The 22,843-nt window shown below is 49.3% G+C and overlaps 2 protein-coding genes across 2 annotated transcripts; both read right to left on the bottom strand.

The window, feature by feature from the left end:
- Positions 1-5,822: 5,822 nt before the first annotated feature.
- Positions 5,823-7,271, bottom strand: EV420DRAFT_1639477 (uncharacterized protein; the record flags this gene model as incomplete). The annotated part of the gene is made up of 4 exons (XM_060476975.1): positions 5,823-5,882; positions 5,935-6,015; positions 6,071-6,556; positions 6,603-7,271. 4 exons carry the CDS (start codon positions 7,269-7,271, stop codon positions 5,823-5,825), a joined length of 1,296 nt encoding a protein of 431 aa, XP_060333883.1.
- A 3,077-nt stretch (positions 7,272-10,348) lies between these two features.
- EV420DRAFT_1477021 (uncharacterized protein) lies at positions 10,349-11,737 on the bottom strand (the record flags this gene model as incomplete). Its single annotated transcript, XM_060469385.1, has 8 exons — positions 10,349-10,452; positions 10,579-10,666; positions 10,881-10,895; positions 10,944-11,031; positions 11,072-11,125; positions 11,202-11,279; positions 11,311-11,554; positions 11,620-11,737. The coding sequence occupies 8 exons, from the start codon at positions 11,735-11,737 to the stop codon at positions 10,349-10,351; spliced, it is 789 nt and encodes a 262-aa protein (XP_060333882.1).
- Between the last annotated feature and the right edge of the window lie 11,106 nt (positions 11,738-22,843).

The raw sequence follows: 22,843 nt of genomic DNA, 5'->3' as shown, positions 1-22,843 counted from the left end.
AGAACCGATGGACTACCGGTACCACTCACACGTGCATCGAAAAATGAAAAGCGTAGATAGATAACACCGTTATGCGACGATCAAATTGTCATAACCAAGTACTACCGCCCGCACTCGTCCCAAACTAGTCCGTTCTTTTCTTGACTGAGGGGGCCGATCTGCCATCGATCCACCCTACTAGAAGCCGGCCAAGATGACGGTTGCCGGAACACAGAGTGTCTGGCGGGATCAAAAGAGGATCACGCTGCATTTGGTGCGAGGTCAGGATTGTGAGGCGCAACGTGTCCTTTCCAGCGGGCGTTTAATAATGGATGCAAGGCATGGTCCGGTGCTTGTTGTTTTTAATGACCTAATGATGCGAACCTTAGGGTTCTATAACTGAAGCGAAGAACAGGATTACAAAGGACTACACATACGATGGAGCCTTTGATACTCTCCAAGGTTGCCACCGATGATGTAGTGGCTTCCACTCCCGGCAAAATAGCCATCATCTTCAGTGTGCCTTTAAACCCTGTGTCGAAGCTGGCGGTGCAAATAATTATGGTATGAGCACAATGACGAAGCACAGATCTATCCTTTTCAAAGATGAAACCCCGTAGAGCAGTATGACTTCTCCATGCTAGAAACAGCCTGAGAAGAGTCTGAGCATCGAACGCCCTGCAATATCGGGTGAGACAAAAAGCACGAGAATAGCTGCGAAGGATCTACCTAGCGCTAGAATGATGACATGTCATGATTTTTGTACGACCAGGAGCTACCATAGCTCTGTCCCGGACATATGTTTACCAAAAATCGGGATTGCTATTGCAAGCAAAAAACAACACGATACTCTCCATGTATGAGAGCATCGGAAAACGGACTTGTCATCACATTCTCGTCCATGCATACACCTGGCGAGGAATATCAGTAAAAAAATTTAGTGAGACGAAGGGAAAACTGACGGAAGTAAAGCTCTGCGTCAGGTGTTCCAATGGTGTTGATCAACACTACAATAACCTTAACTACCCAGTTTCCCAGTTTTGCGGAGAAAAACCAGGTCCATACATCGCAGAACGTTCACTCCTGCTTCAAGCATCAGAATTGGCATTGTAGTAGCATGAGAAGAGTACCGACACTCGACGGACGAGGAAATGGCATAGTAGACGGTACGCCATGCATCGTCTTGACATGCGAGAGAGGGAGAATGAAGATGCGGCAGATGATATCCGGAGGATGTAGTGGCACGACACGCGAGAAGGTGCGTGACTGACGGAGTCTGCAGGCCGACATCTTACTACGACGCTGATGAGATGAGCAGCAGAAGGTCGTAACGGCGACTAACCTACCCAGCGTGATAGGATGACAGGAAGTACTGAAAGTGACAAACGAGTATCGGGGCGCAATCACAATGCTAACGTTGATGACCCGGCTCGAGAGTTCGCATCTAATCAATATTAGCAGAAAACTTTGCCAGATGGACAACGGCTCACGAGCATGAATGGATCTTCGCTGAAACACAGCTCTCTATATTCTAGGCGGCTCTTCCACACTCTTCAGCTATAGTTCGCATCATCCATGTATGCGGGAGGGGTAATGAGGTCAGAGAGTCGTCGATGTTTGTCGTAACGATACCCAGAATCCATATGGACAACGCTGAGGATCCGCATTCAAGACGACCATTTGGAACTCTTCACGACTCACCCATCATGGTATGAAGGTGTTGGAGTTGATAGAGGAGGTCGGTGGGGAATCGACGGTGGCGCATAGAGCTCGGCACATTGAAAGATTGAGAGGGTGAGAGAGGAAAGAAGTCCGAAATTGAAATTCCCATCATCGGCAATCAAAACTCTTACTCCGGGACTTTGTGCCGATACCAACACCAACACCGGCCTTAAACAACACCGCCGGCTCATATTGAAGTTGTTAATAGCGATGTTCACCACCAAAATGTCCATTGGTTTCTTTCTTAGTGAATAATTGCGATCATTTCCAGGACTTGGACGCTTGAACGTTTGAACTGGGGCATTGGGTGTAACATTAACCACGAAATTACGATGGTATATAGCAGGCTCCCATATATCAGTAGCATACCATTGACCGGACTCGAACCAGGGCACTTCAGATCCTACATCTGATCTATGATGGCACTTCCTACTGAGCAGGATAAGAGCACTGAGATGAAAGAGCGAGGGAATTTCCAGATACCATGTAAAATCGAGAAGCAATCGCTGGTTCGCTATATGCTTGTAGGAGCTCAAAAAATGTATTCTCTTGTTATACTGCTACGGATCATCACGTAAAATTAAGACAACGAGCTCTGTGTTCACAAAAATAGGGCCTAGGTGGATAATTTCATCCTGATCGATGCCAAAAAGAAACAAGCGCCTAGATTTTGCTATTAGAGCTACTGCGCCGATTCGAACCACGATCATCCCTATACGTAGGATCGACGTGACAGGGCTGATTTGCCATTGAGCTAGAGCATCTGTTCAGAAAATAGAATGCACAGCTTACCAGTGACTATTCTATAGGAAAGTGGAATGTACGTTGACAAGCCACACTGCAGAGGATCACGTTGGTCAAAATCAGCACATAAGGTATTGAAGATGGGCTAGTACCTGAAAATCTTCTGTACCAGGAATAATTCAGCGATTTTATACATCTCACACATGCCTCCGATTTGATATGGGTCCGTCTGTTGCCGGGCGCGCGCGACCTCTTCTTCGATCGCCATTAATCTATCTCAAAGAGAAACGCTTGTCTGAGGGAACGTTATGGTGGATGGAACGGAGAATTAATTGTAGACGCTTAACTAATTCGAAACGATGGCCTCTGTGATGTTAAATGAGATGGGAACGACGAGGAGAATATGTGTCACAGCGCTTCAACGCAACTTCAACGGTGATCTCCTCCTCGCTGTGCAAGATTTTCAAAGTCGCTAAGGAGCGTGTTTTATTCCGCAGGAGAGGAAAGAGGGCATTAGGATGTATGTGGCTTCGACTGGAGAAGAGAAAGAAGACATAACACAATTTCAAATCAGGAGAAAACGGAATCGGTACTCCAAGCCGGTGACACCAAGGCAACGCCACGAATCTTTGGATCCTCAGAAAGCAGGTTCTTGACCTAATGTACCCCTTCCCTATATCTTTGCACGGGATTTTCATCCGTCAGTCTTCCAATTTCTTCTGCTTTATTTTGTTGAATGTCCGTTACTTCAGAAGTCAATCGGCAGTACTACAGGGCGCAGTCAAAAAGCACTCCGTCGAATTGCAGCCATTGTTTGAAGACGGGTTCGAACCGCGAAGTCCTTGTTCTCGCATTTTATAACTTCTCCAAGTGGTCGACACATCTGAGGTCATGTTAGCTCTCTTGGGGTCGCCAACGGTCCACGAAACATCTGTCACGTAGTTAACGCTCTCCCTTTGAGACGAAGTACGCAGCAAAGAGACTCAGAGCAGTGTACGGCGACGGTGAGTTTGAATCATCCCTTTTGTGGTCAGGTTACCGTCGATCACTTGAATGGGATGCATGATCGTGAGCTTTCTTCCCATTCAAGGATGACAGTGGTATTCCAACGGAAGAGGACCTCCATGATTCGATTCCTAGGGTTCTTTCTTACGAGATAGGCATCGAATCGTGTGAGAAGACATTTAGCATACCATGAGTCAATCCTTTGCTGCACAACGACTTGAACGTAATATTTTGGTTTTATTCTTCAAAGGCCAGCATGGAAAGGGAAGCACAATAGTGAGTCTGGCTTTCCTTCACGAAAAAAAAAGTAAACCGCGATACATCTGGAGCATTACCTGACAGTCCTGGATTCGAACTTGCTAGTAGAATTCTACCCTCTAAGCGATGTTGACAGGCGAAGATGGCACCTGCAGGAGGTCCTTGAGAAGTGTAAAAGCCTACCTTCCCACGTCACTTCCTTTACAGGGTCGAGATCGCCACTGGAAGTTGGATAGCGTGGCAGAGTGAATACCGCGTTCCGTTTTGTGAAGATTGAAAAGGGCACCAAAAATTGAATGGACGACCATATGGTTGAAGATGGTGGGCGAGGAGGGAACGCAGGCATTGCTGGAATCAAAATGTCCTGACTATTCGGAGGCAATACATCAAAGTATACAGAAATGAGGGGGCAAGAAGAATTCGACGTGGTCGCCTGCGTGGTTGCGTGGCTGCGTGGTTGCGTGGTCATCAGCGTTAGCGTGGTTGACAAATTACGGGACTTCGATCAAAAGTTGATCAAGTCTATCAAACGCGACTTGAGTCGACGCGTTCCGTTCTTTTCTGTTAGTACTTGCATAGAATCAGCTGGATTGTGAATTCCTGAAGGTTTAAATATGACAGACAGCTTTAGTGTGATATTGAAATGCTTCAAAATATGGTCAATATCATGAAAATATCATTCAAACTGGATTGCTAAGTTTAAGAACATCAAAAGTATTGTAGCTGAAGTAAATAATTTTATGAGTATCCTAACAGTATAAAAAGGCCTTAGAGTTGATCTGCCAAGCTAGAAGCAATAAGGTACACAATGTGGGGTTCCCAGTTGAGTGGACATGATGAGAAGAATACGGAGTTCTACACTTGATATGAACAACACCAAAGAAACAAGCGAATTAAGAGGCAATTATACAAATGATACACTTTCTGAGGGCAAAATTATATGGGTTAGCGTGGTACCTGCGAGGTGCCTGCGTGGTCTGCGTGGTTGCATGGTTTGTCAGCATGGCAGTGCGTGGTCAGCCTGCATGGTGTGCCTGCGTAGCTGTGTGGTTGCGTGGTATGCCAGCGTGGTTACATGTGTGGTCAAGGTATATTAGTACATAAGGAACGAAAATTCTAGGGAGAATTAAATGACCAATTTGGTTAGTATTAGAGCATTCAAGGAGTAATTGACATGATGTCAACGTTGAATTAATGTTCATAGTGTCATAACATCTTTGGATTAATGACTTGATGCAGGAAAAATGAGAGAGTAGCTAAGTTTTGATATTTATCCTTCTCATAATCATAGATACATGCATTGAAGATGCAATGGCACCTACAAATCCGAGATTTGAAGGTTTAAAACCTTTAATGGGCAACAATTGAGCATTGAAACATTTTCGAGTAAAGGTCTGTTTCTTGCAGACAATTTACCAATGAATAAGAAATACATACAAGTATATGTTTAATGAAGCATTCTTATCATTGCGCAGTATATATGTACAGTCAAGGCAAGTTCAACTCAAGTTCAACTATGGACTTTGCGTGGCCCGTGTGGCACCATGCAGGTGACCATGCTGAATTTCTAGTACCCGAAATGAGGGTATTGGACACAGCAAAACACTACTAGTCTCACTGGTGGATAGAATTACTTACAAGACCATGCTACTCGCCTTCAAGGACAATTTCGACTTAGGGATCTGGGCCTGAACATTGCCTCCAACAAGAAGGCAGTGTCAATTACACGACTCTTTAACCACATGCTGTGAATTGATGAATACGTCGAATTTTCAAGAAGATACACATATTGATCCCTCTACGACTTAAGATTCGCCAAAAAAACACAAAACATTATAGGTCATCCAGTACCATCCCTCAGACTCGAACCAAGTTGTTACATGCAGCCGTACCTGTAATCTACATGATGGATGGCATCCTGTCTATTTACTTTTGAACTGACAAATTAAATGGCCTCTGATCTATCTTACCACAAAACGAATCGATACAAAGCTTGGGGTACTTGGTGTAAATAATCAAGGTTGGCTAAAAATTATGTGCGCCACGCCACGCCTTACACAACACCATCCCTCAGATTTGAACCGAAGAGTGTTAGACCCAGCTATACTGCTGATCTATGACGGTGTATTAAATAGTGAATCGTAGTATCGTAAGAATGCTACAGGCAACACGCTCTATGAAGACAACTGAGGGAAAATGATATTCTAGAATCGATAATGAGCTGACCCACAGGATCGAACCACAGATATCCTCCCATTTGCAGGACTGTGGCAAGTGAACAGAAAACATGTATTTGTGTCTACCAGCCTAGCCTTCACCACATATCAAGATGCTCTGGAAACCTTGAACAAAACAGCTTCACCCGACGCTCGGTCCCATCTCGGAATTCCTCATCAAACCGTTCCAGTGCAAACCGTTTCCAATACGTCGAGTTTTTCCTTTCCTGCGAACTCATATCCTCCAGGACGATCCTCAATAACGAACCTATATCTCCCACATCTGCATCATGTTTGCTCCGAAGACGTAGCGCCGTTGACTGCATGTTATCCTCCCATCCCTTCAGTTTGTGCAGAAGTAGAATCGACATAGGAACGACGGGTAATCCCTGCTTATCCACTATAGCCTCCGAAAACATCATCGGAAGCTGTAATACCCCCGGTTTGAGGAGATCGACCTTCGTTTTCTCCAGTTTCCCATCTGCGTTATGATCGTGGTACCACAGGACCTTCCACGTAGCCCTAGGTGATTTAGCATTCACGAGGTAGAAACGCGTCGGGTTCTTAGTGACAAGGAATTCCTTCAGGCCCTCTACTTCACAGGTATGCGATGACATCAGAATGTCAACATCCTACTGCTTCATCAGTATCACGTTCAATGAATGCGACAGGTCGTACATTTGGCAAACGTTCGTTTCCGTAGAGATAACAAGCCGTACTCCCCAAGATTGCAAATGTAAACTCTGCCTCTCTGAAGATACGAGTAACTTCCTTGGCAGCACGGAATACGACGGCGCGAAAGCCTCGCGTTGGGATCACCGGACTGGCTGGTGTCGAGACTGAAAGTGAAGCGGTAGCCTTCTGTGGGAAAGGCGGTGAGGCTGGGGAGGACTGGAGTCTTGCGTCCCACTCATGGTCTGTCGTCATCAGGTTAGTCACCGCCTCTGGTGGTCGCGTCGAGAAAATAAGAAGGGCATCAAAAGTCTCCTTCGCATCAGGGACCGTAGCACATAAGCCCTCAAAAAGTACATTGAATAAGGCATCATCCTGCGACGGAAGCTCAGCTAGCGATATTGTCTTTGTATAAGCCAGGTAGGCTTTCGAAGCATCTACATCTTCAAATATCCGGCGTTCACGCTCCGCAGTTGAAGTTATTCTTAGATATGCCTTCATACGCTGGAGGAGAAGATACTTGAATGGAAGACATGTGATATGTTTTACCACATTGCCACGGTCGTGCTGCCACTTGGCCGAGATGAGAGCTAGATCGCAAGTCCGATTTTTGAGCTCAGGGTCATCGACGTCGCTGAACACATTATCGGAGTGGGTGTGGGTATATTTTATCATGGTTGATTTCCCGCTCGAGATCGAAAATCTGGAGTCGACGTTTGATAATCGCTGCGCCAATGAGAGTAAGGATCCCTCGTGCCCCTGAACATAAATGTCTAGTTTCCCCTGAAGTGCAAGACAGAAAATGTAGCCTCTTCTATATGTTATGATAAGATTTATACGTGCCTGCTTTATAGTGCTAGGCAAATCTAGCAAGACATACCACGCGAGATCAGCACCAACGGCTGATTGAACTCCCCAGCGGCCAAAGCGAGCTTGCAGTACTTTTGTGGCCCTATAAAGGACTTCTGCCCTAATTCTGGCACTATTTCGGCCCATATGAGTTTTTCGCACTGGAGAACGAGGCCAGGAGGTGGTGGTACCGAGGGAAGAAGGACTCGGAGCTAATTGCGGCACTGTGCCGATCTTCGAATTTCAAATGATGTACGGATTCTTCTGCAGTCAGTAGTATATAGCAGCCAGGATACACGTATCCGGATAGTCGGTCGTTTCGTGGTCACTTCTCATCTCTTCGAGCTCGGACAAGCAAACAGAAAGGAAGAATGAAAATTCAGATTTAGTCTATCTGTAGAAAATGATGAGCATGAAAGAATACAGCAGAACAATGGACGTACCTAGGCTGTGATAAGAGAAGAAGGGAGAAAGCCAAATTATAACAAACAGACGTGCCGAAAGATACCACCGTTTTGAAGCTCCGTAGTTCCGACGCGTGGCAGGCCCGTGCGCGTGGTGACCGGGGTACAGCTACCGTAATTGATGGTCCGATCTGGGGGGCTTCCTTTCTCTCTTGCCTTCACTGCCGCCGTCTTTACTTTCCTCCCATTTCCACGGGACGATTTCGCATATACAACGCGCAACTCTGGTTCCCATGAATACTTTTGCTCAGGCATCTACCAACGACTCAGACGCGACGCGTAACGCGTAACGCTTCAAGTTGCACCAAAGCCAATGCCGACACCAACCATCAGCGCCTCGCAATGGTATCAGAGGGGCGAACAATGCCAGCTGGGGTGACTTAGGAATTTCGGAGGAATTTATTTCTAGTGAATCCAAAAAGCTGAACCCTCGTCAGATGGTTAACGATGCGCCTCCTAAACTAGGAATCTCTCGTGCGAACACACCATCGTCGCTTAACTCCTGGCAGATCTTCATCGTTGACGTATGATGCCTTGGCGCAGGGCAGGACGGATTTTTTTGGATGTTCTGGATAGCGAGGCCTTGCCGTTCTCGAAGCTCTCTCTTTCTCATGCTTAGCCAATACACAGGTTTTCTGGCTCTGATTCGATGAACAGAATGGACCTGGCCATAGCATGTTACTGGCTCTCAACGATATTATTCCGCATACATCCACTTTCGATGCTCTTACGTAGATAAGCATGCACCTCGCTTACGCTTGCCTTAGCTTCGCCTAACGAGTCACGGCCAATTCTTCCCAAGGGTTTTTGCGAGGCTTTTTGGTGTAAGGTCCCCCCTTCCGTTCATATAAATCTACAGCTCACATGCTCTATACAGAATGAAGCCCCGTACTGGGTTCAATTTGTACAGTGTCGGCGTAACTTCGTATACTTGATGGTACGTCAAGGATCTTTGTCTTAATGACGACCCTTCTGACTCACCATAATTTAGATTGCATTTCTGCATTTGTATTTAATAAATGCCCTGTTCTCGAATCTTCTGCTTGACCATGAGCCCAAGAGCTGAGATGCGTGATGCCGAAGGACTGTAATGCAATGTCGCGTTGTCTGCGTACTCGATGGTATTCTTGTTATGCGACCGTTCTCTGCTTCCTACGTGACCCGTATGTGCAAGACTCAAGGCTTGGCATTTGCCATTGACTTTTCCTTCCTTACGGGCTCTGTATCGCCGTTTCTTCTGTTAAACTCTGTTTCATGCATTCTGACTAGAGTCGGGGGATGTAAATCTCGCTCTACCAATATCCGCGCCATGTGCTTGGGTTATTTTCAAGACATGAGAATCGCCTTGCGAAGAATAATTTATTTCCGCACTGAATGCATGATTGACTACTACGCTCTCTCACTCTTTTGTTGAAGCTCGGGCGCGGGAGGGAACGAAAAAAGCAACTCGTTTATACCTAGTATGTCGACGTGGAGGTAAACAGTAAAGAAAAGAAAATTGCGGGTACGGTAAGTAACGGGTTCGGAGCCGGTTGATTCCGACGTATGTGCGTAATAGCGTGCAAAAAATGCGATGAACGCAAGTTATATTTTTTCCAGTCGCAAGTTACTTTTAAGTGCACAAGTTCGTATTCCCTCCCGCAAGTTAAGTGCTTTCCTATACTGATATACATATCATCAGTTGTTGCCATAGATCTCTGAATAAGATCTGGGGGCGGGTTTGGAACGAAACGAGATGGCTAGACCGGCCGACATTATTTCGGCGATTAGATATCACCAGTTTTCCTTTGTTTCCGTGGTGGGCCAAAATCTTTGGGCATTAAGTTCTGATATCTTCTACCTTAGCTATTTCTTTGTCCCCATTTCACACGATGGAGTCAGATTTTTATTTGTCTTCGATATTTTGATCTCTAAGTTTAATCCTCAGTAGCAAAGCACCTTCAATGATTCGAATTTCGAATTCAAGGTATGTATGAATGTCTTCTGTGCGATAATTGATTTCTGAACTGGAATGCCTTTCAACCTTGTCCAGACAGTTAACTATTCAATTGCTCTGTGAGCCGATGATAAACCGAGGTACGATAACCAAATTTCACGGAGTTTCAGGGCTCACAATATGGCCTGCTGAACGGCATATGTACCGCATTCGTTCCCAAAAAGTTGATATGCGTACGGTGCATAGTCCATAATCAGTTGTCTGGACCACGGCGGGACAACAAATCACAGACTCCTTACAATAGCAAACTTGCTTCAAATGTCCCTTAACTTGGGGAAAGATTTGAGTGAACTTGCGCACTAATAACCAACTTGTGGCCGGAAAAACCTCACTTGCGCAGGCGTGAATTTTTGCACGCTATTACGCCCATACCGATGCCATGGTGGACGTATGAAGGTATAAGGTATCTGAGAGTTACACAAGATGAAGCCAGTACTCTCAAATCATGTGTCGGTTGATCCGTTTTTGAGGAGGTCATGGCCGCTCAAGCGAGCTACAAAGAACCAGATCTTAGCCAGCGGTGGCTGGACACAGCTAGACGGCCTACCTGTACTCAAATACACAAAGGATACTGTGCAACAACTTCCAGGCATCTGCCGAGGAGCCCTATGAGAGCCTTCGAAATCCGAACTATTCAATGTTTGGGTGCATCTTTATAGCGAGGAACACATACCGTGCGAAGTCTCTTTAGCACTAGAGGAAGCAAAGCGAACATCTTTGATACTGAGAAAGGTAGGTACTACCGTGATGAGGGTTGGAATCTTGTCTTGTAGGTGCGGGATTTAAAAAACAACCGGAGAAGTGACTCGGGATAATCTGTGGCAGCGAAGTATTAGCTCCCTATAATAGCAGGGCAAGCAAGGATTACCTCCAAAATGTGCGTTAAAAGCAGGATGTCAGGGCAATGTGCATTCTGTATCTCAGTACCAAACTGGGCATCTGGGAGTCGCCGCATGGTTATACTGGGACGCATACATTCACCATCCGTACCTAAAAGTGCGTTGGTTAATGTGAGAGACGAGAGACGGGAAAACGAACCTGGTAGGAGTGCTCGTGTTTCAGGAAAGAAGGTACGAAAATTACGCTGTTACTGGAGCCTGCACTAGCTGGCACCATTAAGCTCTGACTGTACGACTTCGGCTCAGCATGAATCACATGGCACTCACTACCATTCCCGCAGCAGAGAAACAGGTGCATATGCATCATCGTCCACAAAGAGGCTTTGCAGTAACTACCATTTCACCCCGGAAAAGAGGAAATCGTGAAGGCTGGGCGAGTCATAAATCAGTGACTCACCAGTTGCTACAACATATGCGCCTTATCTTTTGAGGTAGTATTGGGACCGGAGAGTGCGCCTCGACGGGCGACTTTGTTCTGTTCAAGGCGGTAAGATACAACAGCGTACGAAGCAAGATCGAAATATTCACCAAACACACTGTAATTCAAAAACCTCCATGACCACCGCTGTCGACGCTCAGACATATCGCCATCCAAATGTCTTATGTCCTGAGCCGGTATTGAGCTGTCCTCCGTATTGAGGATAGATAAATTGCGAGTACTGAGAGTGGCGACCTCCTGAGGTCGACGCGAAACGGTGTTACGACATAATGTGTGAGCAGTTCTCGTCCATGCATCGTGGCGGATCAAGCCTGAGAGAGCCGTCTGGAACGTAAGGTGTCAAGGGTTGGACATACAATGAAAAATTGTGACATACCTATAACAAAAACCATCCTAGAACCAATCTTCCGTGACGCTTTCTGTACATCTATTTCTGTTCTTTGATAGTCAAGCGTGAACTTCCAATTGACGCTGGGGACTGAACATGGAGTCATTGTTGCACTTGATCGTTGTTCGTATTCCATCCATACTTGATAATGTCACAGGAGCACGGGGAACGCGAAGAAAGAAGAGACGAACTACGCTATAGACATTTCCAATTCTGAGGGTTACTTACTGTTAGTTAGTAGACAGGCAACGAAAAAACCAGCCATATACATTTCTCCCGAAGAAACGACACCCACAATCATCCTTGGTTCACAGGGGGAAAACAAGCTAAATTCTGCAGCGAAGAGAACAGGAATGACAGAAATCTAACGGAGACTTCGAGAAAAAGACTATAAGACGATTAATTCTGAGGGGCATAGGTCACCGTAGTGAAGGAGAGCGCAATCGGCAATATCCGGCTTCACCCGACGGCATCTCCTGCGCCTATTCTGACCGAAGCCTTTCCACGGTCCTCCTCTATCTTCGAAATCATGATGTTCTGCACGCACTCTCACTGCCTCCATGAAGCAAACAAGGCTGAGACTATATTCGCTATATGTCAGACAATCTCTGGTGAAGAAACATAATCCGGCTCAAGCGAGGCTAGGACCGGTCACCGGTCACAATTTGTGCAAGATGTATCCAACTGAATAGGCAAGATATACCGGTAATGTGGAAGACCAACAATTATAGTGATGGTCAAGAAAAAAGTGCTATCAATTACATGTCAATTTCCTCCCCGGACAATAGGGAGTTGTAAGGGAAAGGGAAATGATAGAGCGACATGTAGTCCCGCCTCGAAGGAAGATTACATTGAATACGTCAGGAATTTTCATGATTAAGGAGGTAAACATTACTTGGTGCAAATGCTGAAATGTTAGTGTCGTGACAAAGATGAAACCTCAGCATGTCTTCATTGGAATCGTTAGTGTATACAGACGCAGTGTGGACTTGGATTTACAATCTGTCAGTCAATTTCTCTCGTTATTTCATCTAGAAAGACTTTGTGCACTGGTGTTTCCTGGAATGACCTTGGACACCAACCGCTGAGCCCTCTGTTACAGATGCTCCTGGTAGAATTTCCCCCCATTGTATGGAGTTTGAATATCGAGGATATGAATTCGTAGTTGAACGCTTGGGAAAACAAAAAAGATGTGTGCCTAAGAAAATTAGACAAAGTATGAAGCAACCCTCGACTCTGATTTCCACTGGATGGATTTGAACCATCCCAGTTGGAGACACGTTACCACTGACCAATAGTGGCAGTGAAGGAAGACTTCCCTAGTTCGTTATACTGCTCCCTCTGAAAATGTGCGGGTCAAAGCATGAAGTCCGAATTATGGTCATGCAGCGTAGATGTTACGGTTATTCTTTTCTTTTTCTTTTTCTTTTCCTTTTCCTTTTCTTTTCTTTTCTTTTCTTTAGTCAGCCGGATTACGCAGAGCGCGATCATCACGGACTGACTGCGCAGTGATATTTTTAGAATACTCACGTGTATTTAAGTAGAGCCTCAGCTGGTCTGAACCCCAGCTTCGGCTAAGGTTTAATCTACCTAACATTGAACTCCGTTCTTCGTGACTACTTGTCCCATCGACTTTCATCGCCTTTGACTTGCTAGAGTATCGTCTACCGAAGTGCGAGTAGCGATCCTAGTACGATCTAAGTCGATAGAGTTAGTGGCTAACATTTAGCCGAAGCTCGCTACCCGTTGCTCAGCGTCGCACGCTGCCCAACTTTCCTAAACCCATATACCTGCTAGTTAGACCGAACAGGTCGCTAGCCGCACCTTGACGTTTCGTCGGTGTCATCTACCTTTACAGATTCGAACGCCGACTACTCGCCAACATTCTCCCCATCGTCCTTTCCTTTGTTGTGGCACTCTCCGTGCTGCAATTTCTCCTGAACGACCCTCTAGGATTGGTTGTCGTAACCATCCTTCGAGTACTCCTCGCCTGCATATACGTCCCATCCCCGGTGTTTGCAGGATTCCTCCTGCTCCTCTGGGTCGGATTTCTACGCCATTTCTAAAAACATTAAACCCTTTATTCTCGCCCTTCAGCTCGCCTCTCTATTAACAATCGCATTGTTGATAGTAACGAGCTCCCCATCCGACGAAAACTGCGAAATCTCGTTAATGAACGGTTCCAATTACGAGACTGACCTTAGCCTGATTATCGCACTCCTCATTGTTCTCACCATACTTGCTGTCTACCAGCTTGCATGGTCCATCGTCGACTTACGCCACGGATAGATCCCCGGACGAATGCCCTGGTCCGAATCCATTCTCGCCGTCTTCGCGACTTTTTTACTCTTTTTCTTGTCCATTACTTTGTACCACATTCGCCGTTGTTGCCAGCGGAGACAAGTCCGCGCACAACTCCCGTTCCATTACATTCCCAGCGCACCGGCGTATCCACCGCCGGTAATCGACATACCCTCGGCATCCCAGCAGACGATCGGAGATGTCGAATCCAACAACTCCGGGCAACCTGGAGGATCCCTCTACACATCGTCGCGACCCAGCTCGCGATCCTCAGAGTCGAGCACCGACTCCTCCAGAAGCGCTTCCAGCGCAGCAGCCGATTCAATCGACATCACCGATACCCGGGGGGTACTCCTCGAGCGAGGAGACTCGCCCTTACCAGGCCTCTTCGACCAGTCTCCAGTCCAAGGCGAGTCTGGCGACAACGGAGGCCGAGGACAAGGCACCAGGAATCTGGTCGAGGGCGAAGAAAGCCCTGATACCGAGTTCGAAGGGGACGAGCTCACCGAGTGGGAAAGAACCCGACTCGACGACCTCTACCCGCATGAGGAGGAAAATGCCCCCGATTCCGGAGGCTCCGCGAACGAGAGAACCCACTCCGGGTGGGGACACGCAGGCGCATGGGAGGAGGTCCATGACAGAAGGATCGCAGCCGACAATGCCAGGGACCGCGCCAGAATGGCGCGCAACAGGGGTCGCCAAGACGACTTTTACGACGATCCCGGAGAGCTTAGCCTCGGAGCCTCCGCGGCTACCACCGGTACAACTCAGCCACAGCCTGTTCCAAGGGCCTGGCCAACCGATAGGGGACCCCCAGTCGCCTGGTACCCTGACACCAGTTGGGTCTACGCCGACGACGGGGAAGAGACTCCTGTGGCCGGAGTCGCGACCAGAGGAGAGCCCGACCCGGTCTCTGAAGGGTCCGAGGCCCCAGTACTCCCTTCCCCCGTCCCCTCGCACGAGCCGACGGATGGGGAGCTTTGGGGCGAGTTCCCAGATTACAACCCCGAGGAACTTGGAAGCGTTACCACTTCCGAGCGACTCGCCGGAGTCTCCAACTGGGAACCGTCCGTCGCGTCAAGAGCCTTCGCCAGCCCCGTCCCTGCGTCCCAGCGTCCGTGGCCCCTCCTTTACCACACGTACGTCGAGTCCCTCGGACTCTCTCGAGCTGCCCGGGAGTCCCCAGAGGTCCAGGCCAGAATGGACCGAGGCCGAGCGCATGATGCACGCATCCGACGTGCCGAAGAGGACGCCCTCTATGGGCCCGATGGCTTCTGGGATCTTCCCCTTGAGCCCGACGCCACCCCCGACGAGGTGGACAACCGAATCCGAGCCGCTGCCGTCCGTTATACAGGATATGCCCGGAGAGCAGGGGCCGACCTCGAAGCTAGAGCCCGAGCATGGAGAGTCTATCAGGAGGAGATCTCCAATGAGGACTCCGACATCGGAAGGTGGAGGCGAAACAAGGAGATTGACCGACTCACCCGAGAGAGGCAGAAGGCAAAGGATGCCGAGTCGTCCTCCCAACCAGGCCCTCGAACCGACGGTGATGGCGGCAGTGACTCAGGTCATGTTACGGGGTCCAACCCCGCGACCTGACATCTTTAATATTCTCCCGTGGCACGGGTTATATGAAATCATCATGGAGCATATGGAGAAGGACCCCCAGTGGTTATTCACTGACGCGGGGGTCGATTATCAAGCCGCAAAGACCATGGGGGACGTATACCTCATGAAAAACATACTCGAAGTAGAAACCTGGCACCGGGCGGCCATCGTGTGGAACATGATGAACCCCGAGGCGCCTCAACGCGGGTGCGAGCCGTATCGTCGCCCGCAACCAATGCCCAATCCACTCGAAACTGAAGAGTTCTGGGCGGGTGCGGGGCCCGACGACGACGACATGGATGACCCCGGTGCGGGGCCCTCGGACAAGGGAAAACAGTCCACCGTCCCGACCCAACCACCGCTTCAACCGCCACGACCACAAAGGTACCCCGGGGGCTATCCACCGCCCGGGGAAAATTATCGATTACGATCGTTACCGCGACCACCGAATCCTCCCATGCCGCCACCAATGCCTTCACCCCCGGATCCTATCCCGCCGTGGGCTTTGGCCGCGGGGAAGGATAATAACCCGTGGGGTGACGTCAAGCCTAAATTAATCACGCAGCCGGAGTACTTTACGGGGGAATCCACCAACATTAACCGCTTCCTCCACCACTGCGAGATGTATTTCCAGGTGTTCCCGCTTCACTTCACCATGAACGACCAAGGCCAAAACCCCTACCGAATCACGTTCGCGCAGGGGTACTTACGGGAAAAGGCCAAGGAATGGTGGGGTGATCAGTACCATCGCTACCGGGACGCTCAGGGCCATTGGAGATTCCCCACCTGGGCGGAGTTTTCCTCTGACATCACCACGGAGTTCCAGCAGGTGGCGGAACTTGCCATATGGAAATCGGAATGGAAGAAGGTCCGACAATCGGAGTTCAAAACCGCAGTCGAATTCTTCGCCAAGTTCGAGAGACTAGCCCATAAGTGCGGAGAATTTAGCGACAAGAAACAGATGTTCGAAGCAGTAGAAGCGGCGATAAGGCCGACGGTGCGAAAGACGGTTATGCATGGGGACAACGAGCGCCCCACAACCTACGCACAGTGGAAGGCTCGAGTCCTTAGGATCGACGCCAATTATCGGTACGACGTAGCGCAAGGTATCGCCGGTAAGACCTCCTCGAACCCAAGCGGTTCGGGTCGAGGCAATCAAAATCAGTCAAGGGGGGGAGGTTCGAGCGGCGATAAGAAGGACGCCACAGGAACCACCTATGGCGGGATCGGCCAGCCAATGGAAATCGACAAGCTGCGATCCGATAAGCGCTGCTTCAAGTGTGGGAACACGGGGTGGAGCCCGAAGCATAAATGTCCCGAGGACAAAGCGAAGTGGCTCCCCGTTAAACTCCCACCTTGTAAAAAGCCCAACGCCACCCGCCTTCGTCAACTGCTTGCTGAAGCCGAGAAAGAGGAATTAGGACCGGACACGAAGATCGAAGAGGTCAAGGAGGAGTCGAAGGACGAGAGGTCGTCAAAAGACAAGCCGGCGTCGAAATAAGCGATTCGACGACGTCGGCCAAGGACTTAGTTTCTACTGGTGCGCCCCATTGTAATAATAGTCGGACTTATACTACCTATGTAGGTACTCCCTATGAACAATATACCATTTTCGCCGCGTTACCAGGACCAGAAACTAAAAGTAAGGAATCGCATACCGCCCACGGCGTAGGAGGGGATTACCGCCTCCTGGCACGGTCTGCGCTTGGAACAGAACCCCTAGGGGCCGTCCGAGCTCAGGAACCCCCGGCACACCGCACAGGGAAAGCCCCTCAAGGGCAGAGCCCCCTAGGTAGCGTCTCGACTGCACCCTTGACGAAGGGAGGTCAGCCCGGAGTGGGAGAAAGGCCGTCAGCCCAGCCTGCGGGGCCTGCGTTCCCGCCTGTGGGGGCGTCTGTTCTCGCAGGAAGCGTCGGAAAAGCAGCTGAGGCCGGGAACTCGGGAGACCACCTGCCCCTAGTAGCCAAGGGACACCTGACGGCAAAAAGTGCAGACCTCTCGAGGGAGCCAATACGTGTGCGTCCGCGAAGGGCAGCCCGAAGTACCGCCGGGTCTAGGAAGAGCAGTAAGTATGGATCAACGGTGGAGGTTACAACGCCGCGCACAAGCGCCCGTGGCCAGGGCTGAACGCAGGGCAGAGAGCCCTCCTCCACCACCTCGACTACCAAAGGCGCCCAAATGCCGCCTCTGGACCTTTCTCGTCCAGGTGACCAAATGCCACTTCGAGGGAAGACCCCATCGGTCTCGTTAGAAGAAGTCGAGGATGAAGAAGCGCACCTACGATCCAACATCCCGATCACTAAACCCAAAGGGATGCCACCCGCGACCCCTCAACCGGCATCGCGACCCGAGGAGAAGAGGCCAATTCAGGACACGTACTACGAACCCTTCGGGCCGCATTGGACCCGAAGGGCGCTGCGACTCGCAACGAATGAATCAGCGGCCTTCGCTGTTCTTAATCGATGGGTACACCCCCGCCGCACGGGGGAAGTGACTGCTGAATTATGGGAAGCGCTCAAGGAGCAGCCGGAGACCGCTACGGAGGCCAGGGAGAGATGGGAGTGGCTGGAGGACCTTACGAAACCACCCATGTACATACGCGGGCGAAAGGGGCGTAATGTATCAATCAAACTGCAGTTGGAAACGCTAGATACTCGCGAAGTACATTCGGTAAAAGCGCTTGTGGATAGCGGGGCCACCGGTAGCTCTATAGACCGGGCCTGGGCTCAAGATCACGCGCTTAGTCTCAAAAAGGCAGCCCGACCCGTTCCGGTATACAACGCTGATGGCACCCGAAACAAGGGAGGCGACATCACGGAATATGCCGAGGTACGATTACGGATTGGCGACCACGTGGAACGGATCGAGTTAGCCGTGGTGGATCTAGGCTCCACCCCCCTATTCTTGGGGCACGACTGGTTGCAACGACACAACCCCCTCATCGACTGGGACACCGGGGCGGTCACCCTAGCCCGTTGTACATGCCGAAAGATCCCTTTTTCCCTACCGGACGTTGATCCCTCGTCCCGGTGGGAAGAGTACGAAGAAGGCGATACTATTTTGGTTATAGACTTCGAAGAAGCATTTCATGTCAGAGCCATGGGGACTAAGGCCAACGAATTAGCCGCCCAGGCTAACGCTCGTAAAACGACCAAGTCCTTTGAAGAGATAGTACCCGAGGAGTACCGGGAGTTTGAGGATGTGTTCGCTAAAGAAAACTTTGACGAGCTACCACCGAGAAAGCCGTGGGACCATGCCATCGAGCTGATCCCTAACGCTAACGCCAACCTGGACTGCAAAGTCTACCCCCTCAATCCCGCGGAACAGGAAGAGCTGGACAAGTTTCTCGATGAGAATCTTGCCACAGGACGCATCCAGGCGTCAAAATCCCCCATGGCTTCCCCGTTCTTTTTCGTTAAAAAGAAGGACGGAAAGCTTCGTCCCGTCCAAGATTATCGGAAGCTTAATGAAATGACCATTAAGAACCGATACCCATTACCGCTCATCGGGGAACTCATGGACCGGTTGAAGAAAGCCAAGTACTTCACCAAGTTGGACGTACGATGGGGGTATAATAACGTCAGGATAAAACAGGGTGACGAGTGGAAGGCCGCCTTTAGAACGAATCGCGGTCTTTACGAACCTCTAGTCATGTTTTTCGGACTCACCAACTCTCCTGCGACCTTTCAATGGATGATGAACGACCTCTTCAAAGACTTGATAACCGCAGGAGAAGTGTCGGTCTACCTCGACGACATCTTGATCGCTTCAAAAAACAAGAAGGACCATCGACGCATCGTACGGGAAGTACTCCGAATTTTACGAGCCAACAAATTGTTCCTCAAGGCGGAGAAGTGTGAATTCGAGGTTGAAGAAACTGAGTACCTAGGCGTTCTCATCAGCGAAGGGAAGGTCCGCATGGATCCCGTAAAAATCGCGGGCCTGTTGGAATGGCCGATTCCGTCCAAAAAACAGGAGTTGCAATCCTTTTTAGGGTTCTGCAACTTCTATCGTCGATTTATTCGCGATTATAGCAAACATGTCAAGCCGCTCACGATCCTGACGGGAAAAGTGGAGTGGAAATGGGGAAAGGCCCAACAGGAGGCGTTCGAGAAGTTGAAGAGGTTGTTCCGTGAAGATGTAGTATTGGCCATACCCCTCGATGAGGGGAAATTCCGGGTAGAGGCGGACTCCAGTGAGGGAGCGATCGGAGCCGTACTATCGCAGTGGCAACAGGAAAAATGGCGACCCGTAGCTTTCCTCTCCAAATCACTATCTATCACCGAGCGGAACTACGAGATCTATGACAAGGAGTTATTAGCTATCATGATCGCCTTGGAAGAGTGGCGCCAATACCTCATGGGCGCCCGGGAGGACTTTGAAATCTGGACGGACCATTCGAACCTCCAGTATTTCCGAAAGCCCCAGAAGCTCAACCGAAGACAGGCGAGGTGGGTCACAGAGCTGGCCGAGTACCAGTTCACCTTGCACCACAAACCAGGAGCTCAGAATCGCAAGGCCGACCTACTGTCGCGACGAGCCGACCACGACCAAGGGAAAGACGACAATAGGGACGTGACAGTATTAAAACCCGCCCACTTCCGAGCCCTCCTCATGCCTACCGCAGAGGAGATCTACGAAAAGATTCGACTAGCTACCCACGATCCGCGCAAGTGGGATCGAGGAATTTCTGACTCCCTAAATCATGAAAAGGGGATCTCCCGAGACCAGGAGTTATTGTGGTACGACGGGCGCATTTACGTCCCCAAAGACAGACGGCTGCGAGGAGAAATTATAGCCCTCAAGCATGATCATGCAACTGCCGGTCACCCTGGCATTGAAAAGACTAGAGAGTTAATCCTACGAGACTATTGGTGGCCGCGAATGCGTACGGAAGTGGAAGCCTACGTAAAGGGGTGTGAAGTCTGCCAAAGAACCAAGGCAGACCGACGTCCTAAGAGGGCGCCTCTTCATCCGAATGAAATTCCCAATCGACCATGGACGCACATATCGGTCGACATGATCACCAAACTCCCCGACTCCAGAGGGAACGACGCAATTCTAGTCCTAGTCGATAGGTTCTCCAAAACCATTATACCCATCGCCTGCACCGAAGAATTGTCGTCGCTAGGATTTGCCAAGATCCTACGAGACTACGTCTACGTACCATACGGAGTAATGCCCAAGAAGATCATTTCCGACAGAGGCGCCATATTTGTGTCAAAGTTTATGAAGGAATTCTATGCGCTCATTCATGCAGCAGGGAATCCTTCAACCGCTTATCACCCTCAGACGGACGGACAAACGGAGCGAGTTAACCAGGAAATAGAAAAATACCTCAAGATGTTCGTGAACTATAGGCAGGACGACTGGAGCGAATGGCTGCCCCTTGCAGCGTTTACTCACAACAACCGGAAGCACTCAGCTACCGGTTTCTCCCCATACAAAGTAGTCTTCGGACGCGATGGACAGGTTATCAAAACCGCTCAGCGCCCAGACGCCGTTCCGGCCGCATCCAAACTGGTACAGGGGATTCAGGAAGTGCAAGAAAAGGCGAAACAATCCCTCGAACAAGCGGCGGAATTGATGAAAAGGAACTACGACAAACATAGAGGAAAGGCCGTGGAATACCAACCAGGTGACAAAGTATGGTTGGACTCCACTCACCTCCACCTCCCACGTCCCGCGAAAAAACTAGGAGACCGACGAGTCGGTCCGTTCACCATTGTAGCCAAGAAAGGATCGTCCGCCTATGAACTGGAACTCCCACAAAAGTGGCGCATCCACAATCGCTTCAACGAATCATTATTATCCCCGTATCGTGCTCCTGAATTCCCGAATCAACCGCGTCCCGAGAGGCCGCCTCCCGAACTGATTGACGATGAAGAAGAATATGAGATTGAGGAAATTGTGGCAGAAAGAGACCGGGTTGTCGGTCGCGGAAAAACCCGCTGAACGATCACCGAGTACTTGGTCAAGTGGAAGGGATATCCCGGGGAGGAGAACTCCTGGGTTAAACGATCCGACATGGCCAACGCGGAAGAACTCGTAACCGATTATGAGGCCCGGATCCAAAAGATAATATGGACAGTCAACGAGAAGGGGAAAATGCTCGGGTACGACGACAAAATCCCTCGTAACCTCCCAATCGAATATCATGACCCTGACACCCCATGTGTCACCGACATCATAACCGTCTACTCCTCTGAGTGTACCGCACCTGCCCACTCAGAAGAACTCAATGCAATCGACGATGCGCTCTCGTCAGACGCCGAGCTCCCTAACTACTCCGATACGGATGAATCGGATGTAGACAATCTCCAAAGGGTCATCGAAGATTGGGATAAAGATGAAGATGATGACAACGATGATAACGACGATGACGAGTGGTCTTTCTATTCAGATTCACGATCCTCTTCCTCAGAGGGAGAATCCATCGACTCCTCCGAACCGGAAGAGTCTTAGAGCAAAACTTACGGTGTAGAAGGGGATTTCCACCGCTCACATAGAGCATTGAACCCTTAGGGATCGCGGATCCTGACAGACAGTTGAGGCTTAACCGGCGCAAGGCGGCTCAGGAGTTATAGGAACCTGAGTCCAGGGGGAGAGAGGGTTGGAGGCCGAACACACGAAGTGACTTTTTACGGTGTAGCGGAGGCCCAATCAATCCTGTTTTAAAGCAGAAGGGAGACCCTCAACTCGCTGGTGTGGAAGGAAGGGAAATATTCTCATTCGGGACGAATGAGTCTTAAGGAGGGGGTAATGTTACGGTTATTCTTTTCTTTTTCTTTTTCTTTTCCTTTTCCTTTTCTTTTCTTTTCTTTTCTTTAGTCAGCCGGATTACGCAGAGCGCGATCATCATGGACTGACTGCGCAGTGATATTTTTAGAATACTCACGTGTATTTAAGTAGAGCCTCAGCTGGTCTGAACCCCAGCTTCGGCTAAGGTTTAATCTACCTAACATCGAACTCCGTTCTTCGTGACTACTTGTCCCATCGACTTTCATCGCCTTTGACTTGCTAGAGTATCGTCTACCGAAGTGCGAGTAGCGATCCTAGTACGATCTAAGTCGATAGAGTTAGTGGCTAACAGTAGAATCAAAGAAGCACTTAGAATTCTCAGTGAAAAGAAAAAAAGAGACTACAGCGTCTTACCCTCTATTAGAATTTGAACTGTCCCGGTAGTAGTAATGTTACTACTGTTTCATGATGGGAGACGAAGAAGGGCTTTGTAGCAAAATTTTCACCTATCGCAGTTCTCTGGAATGAATTCGTGACGAAGTGACGAAGAAGGGAGAGACAT

Source organism: Desarmillaria tabescens (genome assembly GCF_030435595.1).
Source record: "Desarmillaria tabescens strain CCBAS 213 chromosome Unknown EV420scaffold_9, whole genome shotgun sequence".
NCBI classification, from domain to species: Eukaryota; Fungi; Basidiomycota; class Agaricomycetes; order Agaricales; family Physalacriaceae; genus Desarmillaria; species Desarmillaria tabescens.
This window is presented reverse-complemented; position numbering and strand designations above follow the sequence as displayed.